Source organism: Gossypium hirsutum, chromosome D12 (genome assembly GCF_007990345.1).
Source record: "Gossypium hirsutum isolate 1008001.06 chromosome D12, Gossypium_hirsutum_v2.1, whole genome shotgun sequence".
NCBI lineage: Eukaryota > Viridiplantae > Streptophyta > Magnoliopsida > Malvales > Malvaceae > Gossypium > Gossypium hirsutum.
In genome coordinates, this window is record NC_053448.1 from 51168120 (window position 1) to 51176520 (window position 8401).

At 28.4% G+C, this 8401-nt stretch overlaps 1 protein-coding gene across 1 annotated transcript; it reads left to right on the forward strand.

The window, feature by feature from the left end:
* Positions 1 to 3141: 3141 nt before the first annotated feature.
* On the forward strand, positions 3142 to 4553 carry LOC107946427 (uncharacterized). Its single transcript, XM_016880750.2, has one exon. It carries the CDS (start codon positions 3453 to 3455, stop codon positions 4008 to 4010), a length of 558 nt encoding a protein of 185 aa, XP_016736239.1. The 5' UTR covers positions 3142 to 3452; the 3' UTR covers positions 4011 to 4553.
* Positions 4554 to 8401: the final 3848 nt, after the last annotated feature.

Genomic DNA, 8401 nt, shown 5'->3' on the forward strand with positions numbered 1-8401 from the left:
TATTGGAAGAGACAATCACAAATTCTTAACACATGAAGAATATAAAAAAATATGAAAATTTCTCCCAACGATAAATTATTTTATAGACCCTTTCCACCGCATCATCCATGATTCCGTCCAATTAAAAGATGACATATCATCTTTTTTTTCTACATCATATATACATTTGGGCTAAACTTCTATTGTCTTTTTTTTTTTAATTAGATAGGACTATGAATGATGTGGTGGAAAAAAGTTTATAAAATAATTTCTTCCAACTTAACTTACATAATAAATATAACTACTCTAAAAAGAACATTGAAGTAATACAAAAACCAGTTGACACGGGTGTAGTGTTATCTACATCCGTTGCCTTAAAATTGTATAAAAAAATCAAGACTTAAACATTTAATTTTTTTGGTGATCTTTTTCTATCCTTTTAAATTTTGGTAAAAGAAATTGATAAAAGTTTGTATCAACCAAAATACATGTTTTGGTATAGCATTTAGACCAAACAATTTTTTTACAAAATCGGTTATTTTTTTATTATTAAGAATCAATTATAAAATATAAATATATATAATGATTATGAAAACAACTGGTTTATTGTTTTCAAATAACAAATTAAAATTGACGGTGTGGATTTGAAATTTGCCAAAATAGAGACAAAGAAGAGGGAGGGAAAATGGGTAGAAATTGGTTTCAGATTAGGAAATTTCTTGATTCAAAACTAATTGATGGGCCCAATTTCAAATCAATACCTTATCTTCGGTGGCTGTTTTTAAATTTTCCAAGTTAGATGTGATACCCATTTGCTTCGAAGTTAAGCATATAATAATGCTGGGGAAAAATGTGATATTCATGTATGCCCCCCAACTCTTCCCACTTCAACATGTCTTTTTGAATGTCAAACAATTCTGTATGTCCATAAAGATTTGTTCCCCTGTTTATTGGATTGAATATTTTATTTTTAAAAAAAACCTACTTTGAAAGCTGTATAATGACTTCAACCAATGTCTTTGTCGAATTTTCAAGCATTCAAATTCCATCCTTTTATATATTTGTTATTTAACAAAAATGAATTTTTATACAGAAATAACATGTTAGAAGCAAGTCGGTCCATGGTTTCATGTGACCTGAGTGCATACCATTGAATGTGCCTTTTTTCTTTTTTTGCTTTTGGCAAAGAATAAATCAAAGTTTCTAGATGGGTTTACAACACTTTTTTCCTGTTTTGTGTAAATCACAGGTTTAAGGTTTGAATGGTGGAGAGAAGTTGCATTATAAAAGCAATGTAAACCAATCATGAGACACATCTATATAAATTCAAAGATGAGAATTTGGTATATTAATTTCTTTTTTAACTTTAAAATATTATTTATTATACTCCTTCTCTATGAATAATATCTTAAATAATTTCTCCAAATTAAATTATTAAAATAGTTAATGAAAACCATTTTATGGTAAGATGTGATTACCATGATTTTTTTTTTACTTTATTTGTTTCAATCTAATTTTTAGATTTCGATAAGTGTTAATATTAATCCTAGTTTTTTAAAAAAAATAAAAATTTAAATAATGAAGTGTGATGTTGGAAGAAATCAAACAAAACAATTCCCAGTCGTTACTCAAAGATTGAAGTTACCAAGTTTTCCAATAATCATTCAATTCAAACTTTTGAATATCATCCCCATTCACTTTAAATCAACGCATTCTTCATTTTAATATCTAAATCTAACACTTACAACTTTCAATTAATTTGTTATTTTTATAATGAAAATGCATTATTTTTTTAAATATTACTTTATTTTTTTATTTTTTATATTATTTATTGATGTGACATATAAAAAAAACTAGATTATCACAATAACATCATTAAAATGTAAATATTGATTGCTAAATTTATTACTATGCGTTTGAAAAATGATATAATTATTGCCAACAAGTTTTTTCTTTTTATTTTTTTGTCCGGTTGTGTTTCATATTGGTTGACTCAACCATATATTTGTATTGGTATTTATATTGTACTTTGTGTATGCACGATAAACCTTTCAAAAAATAATATGATAAAATTTGTTTGAATACGATATGAATATAATATAAAATTATTGTTTTATCCTTCCATTAAGTATACACATAATAAGCCCAAATGTTACTTTGAACACTTATCCTTTTAGTTAGCCTATTCTCTTATATTTGTTTCGACTTTCAACCACTTGATCTCCATACATTTTATATCAACAAATAATATAAATATATAAAACACAAATGATTGGCATAATTAAAATTTAGGTGGTAATTTTTTTTTGAAAAATATAAGATGAGGTGTTGAATCTACGGCCATTCATTTCAGGTGGGGCATCTAAATATTTGAATTTTAGAGGTATTGAAATAATAAAATAAAGGTAGAAATAGAAAGCATATGAATGTCGCATTTAACCATTTCATTTGAACAAGTAAAACTAGATTTTCATCAGTTGGCCCAATCTCGTCTCTAGTGTAGGTTAGCTATGGCCGACCTCCCACATCAATTTTGTTTATGTCTGCTTCTTGTGTTTTCTGTAGTTTATGTTTCTCAAATCCAGAATTCCTTCTTCTTTTTCTAATATATGTGTATAAATTAATGAGATATTTATGTTACAGATAAATAATTAGAAGCTAATACGTTGTTATCATTGTTGACAAAATCAATCAAATAAAATCATAAAATGGAAGTTGTACAAGATAATGGAAAAACTTCAACAACTAAAATAATACAAACGCTTTTAATAATCTTAATTAAATCTAAATCAAAAAAAAAAAAAACGTGATGACTTATCTGTTTTCCAATTTTATATAAAAAAAATCATTTTAATTTTTCATCTAACTTTTCATTTTCTTAACCTTTATATTTATTTTATTTGTTAAATCATTCCAAAATGACTAGAACAATTAACGTTAACTTTACTAACATTACATTCATGACATAAGCAAATAATTAATTTTAAATATTTTAAAATATTTTGTAATTTTAATCATGTTTAATATTTAAATAAAAAAATTTATTGATATATCAATTCACATGTATGTCACGTTAATTTTTTTCTTTAATTTTAAATTAACTTAACAAACTATGCATGTTTATAAATTAAAAGAAAAAAAATTAAATAGGTTATTAAAAATTATTTCTTTTATAAAGTTATATAAAAAGAAACTACAAAATGTTAAGAAGAAACTACAAATTAGTAAACCTCCCCATAAATTTAAAGAAAGCAAAAAGCAAGAGCCCCATGATGACTTAAGAATTTGCTTCCCCACGCGCTTGTGTCTCCATCATCCCTCACCTTCCTTGCCATTTTCTCTCTACTTCAGTCTCGTTATATAACCTCCTGTCCCCTGCCCCTCTCTCTCCACCTCAATCTCCCTCCTTCGCGTTTCTTTATTCCTAACTCTCTCTACCACCTAAACCTCATTCTATTCTTTTTTTCGTTTTAATGGATGAGTTAAACAGCAAGAAGCGGGCTAGGGACGACTCCAACGAGTCGGGCCTGGACTCGCCCGACGTGAAGAGACTCAGAGATGATTTATTTCTTGATGATTCAGATTCCTTGCCTCTTAATCAAGACCTTGCATCCGTAATGAAGAGTTTTGAAGAGGAAATAGCAGCTGTCCCATCTACTTCAACGGGATCTATGCCAGTTGTGGATCTCACTTCTGATTCTAGTGACTCGCAACCTGATCTTGGTTACCTTTTTGAGGCTTCCGATGATGAACTTGGTCTCCCTCCCCCTACGGCTTCCACAACTGATACTGAAGGAAGGTCCGAAGCGACTGATTTGGTGCGAGCTGACTCAAACTCCTCAGGAATCGATGATTTGTGGGGGTTCGAGGAACAGAACCCTAACTACGATTCTTTCGAGTTTGGATTCGTTAATAATTTCAATGATGGCACCGTTGCATATGATGCACTGTTCGAGTATTCCGATGTCTATTACGATTCCTCCGATATTTCTGGTCAACTATGGCGGCCGGAAACTTTGTCGGCAGAGTAAAAATCTAAACTTAAAATCCAAAAAAAAGAGAGAAGAAAGATAGCAAACCAAGCTAAACACAAGACAGTCATAGCCGATCTGTAAATTTTTTTTCAGCTCATGTTGGGGTTTGTGTTAGAAATTTTTTTATTAAAGGAAGTTATAACATACAATGTGGAGTAGAAATTTGAAATGGAAGATGCTTGCGAGCCTTTACCAAACACAGTATAAGTCAATTGATTTTGTTGCTAAAGTGGGGATAGTGATGAAAATTGATTTGTTTTTTTTTTTATTATTTTGCACGAATTCAGTCTCATGAGTTTTGTAAAAAACGAGTTGCAATGGAGATAGGCGCAAATCTTGCAGATTTGAGATAGTGAAAGATTAGAAATAGGAGGATAATTATGTGGTAATCAGGGCATGGCCTGTGCATTGGATGGTGCCGTGCCGGATCTCTCTTCTGAAGGGATAAATTGTAATATCTGATCTTCCTTAAATTTGGATTTGGACAATGTGAGATGCCTTTGCTTCGAATAAGGAATTTAGTAAAGTACCAATTTTTCACGTGCATTGTTAGTTCTTTTATGAACACGGGTACATATTAGGTTTATCGATTTCTAAAAAAATTAATACAAATATTCTAAAAATCTTTACGTTCATTAAATAGTTTTTTAATATAAAATGTTTGATTTGGTTTTATTTATTTATTACCAATATGTTATATAAACATTTTATTTATTATCAATTTAAGTTTAAAACTGTAAAGTATGTTATGCTGTTATGTTAAAGACTTTTTTAAAAAAATTATTTTTAATATATATAATTTTCATGTCATATAATAGTTAAAAAATTATTAACCTGAACCATTAACCGATGCTATTCTGTAATGTTTTTATATATTTTACCTGTTCAGTTAAGTTTACTAAGCCTATGCTGAATAAGAAAAGATAATGATAAAATAAAAAGTTTTGGCAAGCAAGTTCCAATAGGATTTTGATAAAATAATAATTAATTATTTAAATAATAGTAGTAGAGATAAACGCAGAAAATTAGACAATAGTCACTGACAGACACCAAATGCGACAGCAAACTAGCGTGCCTGAAAAAAAGTTCTCGGTTCCATCAAACCGCTGCTTCGCTAGTTGGATCCCTTTTTCCAATGTACAACGGGCTTTTCGTGATATTCAAAGCTCGATATTCTTATCCGGAGGTGAAAGGGATTACAAGGTGGGTCATACTGTGTAAGAATGGTTCTCCACCGTACGATTGATTGTTGAAATATCACGACAATGACATAACAAACAGACCCATCCTTCTTTTTAAATTTTTGGTACCATGTGATTTCAATCCCCACCACCTGCAAAACAGGGGGCCCACTTTCGAAAATCGTATCTATCTTTTCTAAATACGTATACAGCCATACTTTTTATAAAAAAGAAAAAAAGGAGGAAGATTCAGAAAGGGACACGTGAATCAAACGTGCAAGGAAGGGCAAGTTGGGAGAAAGGTTTGAAAATTCCAGGAGGGGCATAAAAGAAACAAGTAACAGCTGACACGGCGGCCAACTTGAGCGTGAAACCAGCGGCAAAAGCTGACGTTTCTTTGAGGATATCTATATATTTGCTTGGCTGCTGCTGGAAACGTGTCGGCTTAGTCTCGCTCAAAAATCAAAGCTGGCTCCACTAATGAAATTTCCAAATGATAATTTATTTATTTGCCGACGGTGGATATTGGAAGGACCACGGAGTTCATCTGATTGTCGCCGCAGCTGGCTATACGTTTTCTCATTTTGTGGTGTTTATCTATGAAAAAGAAATCTATTTTATTAAAGAAAATAAATAGGGAGGGTTTAGGGTTGGGTTGGGTTGGGAAGTGCCTTGCGGGAAGGGATAAGAAGTGGATAGGGTAGGGAGTGCAAATTTTGATGGAAGAGGAGTTTTAGGTTTCACCAATCTTTCACTGATGGTTGTTTCATGGAAACGTGAAAAGGAGGTGGTTGTGGGGTGCGATCTCCATGGGATAGGTGGCCAATTTTAGTACATTGACTTACTAACTAAAGATTATGATAACCTATAAAAACTTAATCTACTCATAAATAATATGTACATCAAATATTACAAGATTTAAGATCTCTATGATGTTGATACGAGAATTTTCACTTATTAAACTCTTATTTTTTAAATAAATTATTTCAATAAATTGGAGTCGAAATACTAATTAATCATTATTTGGGATAAATTAATTTGAATAGATACATTAAGATTACTTTTTTATCATTCAAACCTCAAAATCTAAAGTTATTTACATGCACCAAATTATCTAAAAATAAAAATTAATAGATTTAAGTTTAAATATGGTTTGAAATTATGATTTTTGATTTTACGTGTTCCACTAAAGATCGATTTAGGATTATTATTCAATTATAAGTACTGATTTAACTAAACTCATTAGCAACCATATTTTTTTAAGGGTGTCAATATTCAAGTATATAACTTTCAATTAATAATTAGATTTTAGAGTATTTGTAATTTTTATGAATTCTATATTTTAAATTACATCGATCTATACTTACTTTTTAAAATATTTTTTAAAAAGATTTCAAATTGAAATATCACTTTACCATTGATATTAAAACTAAATTATTTTAAAATAAAATTTCTCCATACTTTCCTTTAAAAGTTGTTAATTCTTTACTTTTAATTTTAAATTTTCATTTACTATTTTGTAATTAACACTAAAAAATAAAAATAAATACAATTTTAAATACAATATAAAATTAATTTATTAAAAGTTTTGTGCATTTTAAAAGTTTCAAAATTTGAAATACTATTTTTGAAATAATTTTATAAGTTTTTAAAGTTTAAAATATAGTTTATAATATTTCCAATAATTTTTTTTAAACAACTGAATAAAAAATACATTGTCAAGATTTTAATAATTTACATGAGTTTAAAGCAATTTTTTGTGACAATTATTATTAAATATTTTAATTGTTATTTAAATAATAACAAATTTATAAAAACACATCAGCAATTCTTTCTTAGTCCAATATTAAAAAAAACCAATTTATTATATTATTAGAACAATTCATCCTATTAAAACATTAAATATTAAAAAAATAATGAATGTGAAATACACTCCACGTCCATTTAAAATTAAGCTTTTATTACCGATTGAGTCTAATTTGATTGGTATCGGCACTGCTAAAAGTGGATAAGTCTTAACTTAAGTGTGTTTGTCATTCTATTTAAGGGTTAGAAATAGAGCTGTCCATGGGCCGGGCGGCCCGCCCGAAATATGGGAGGTTTCGGGTAAAAATATAGGCCCGAAATATGGGCTTGGGCAAAAAATGAGGCCCGTTTTAAAAATGGGCCGGGCCTCAGGCAAATTTTTTTTGGCCTGGCCCGGCCCGAAAATATATTAAATATATATATTTTTATTTTTAAAATATACTAGTTTTAGTTTTATTTTAAGTTTTAAGTTACAAAATGTTAGATTTTGTTACAACAATTAATATAATTAACAATTAATAATTTGATATAATTTGATAATTTTACTAACAATTAATACAATTAACAATTAATAATTTTACTAACAAAATATTAGTAACAATTAATAATTTGATAATTTTAGCAACAATTAATACAATTAACAATTAATAATTTTACTAGCAAAATGTTAGATTTTATAAAATGTTGACTGGTACAAAAAATATAATTTGATACAATTTTAATAAAAATATAATTTTAATTTTAATTAAAAAACGAGCCAGGCCGGGCCGGGCTCGGGTTCCCTATTTTTTCCTCGGGCCGGGCTTGGAGAAAATCTCAGGCCGGGCCGGGCCCGGGTCTAGGAAGCGGGCTAAAAAAATTTTGGGCCTGGCCCGGCCCATAGACACCTCTAGTTAGAAAGTTATAGATAATTCTAAACATAAAATAAAATAAAAGTTTTTGCCATGTTTTGAATTATTCATGCTTTAAATTTATTTTTACTAATATTTTGGTCACATACAATTAAAATCTACCGTTATAAATAGATTAATCACATAAAATGAAGTGTATATATATATATATTATTTAAAGAATTAAAAAAATAGAATAAAATAAATAGATAACCCTGGGTTAAATGCATGTAAGATTAAAAGTTAATATATGAAAAATAAGAAAAGTTATGTGTAATTGATTAATGCACTTAAGTTCCAATATTGAAATTACAAAACTTTAAATTGCAAAGTTTATTTAAAATATAAATCAAAGCAAGTTTTTTTTCTATAAAATAATTTCTAATGTCAGTTGATTTTATGCATTTAATTTTTGAATTAATTTAAATAATATATTTGAAATTATTGTAATTAATTTCTTAACTCGTTATTTGAATTGTTAAATATGATTAAAATATATTAACTTAGTTTA

Excerpts from the sequence above, each read along its gene's own strand:
- LOC107946427 (XM_016880750.2), top strand. The coding sequence starts at position 3,453 with ATGGATGAGTTAAACAGCAAGAAGCGGGCTAGGGACGACTCCAACGAG.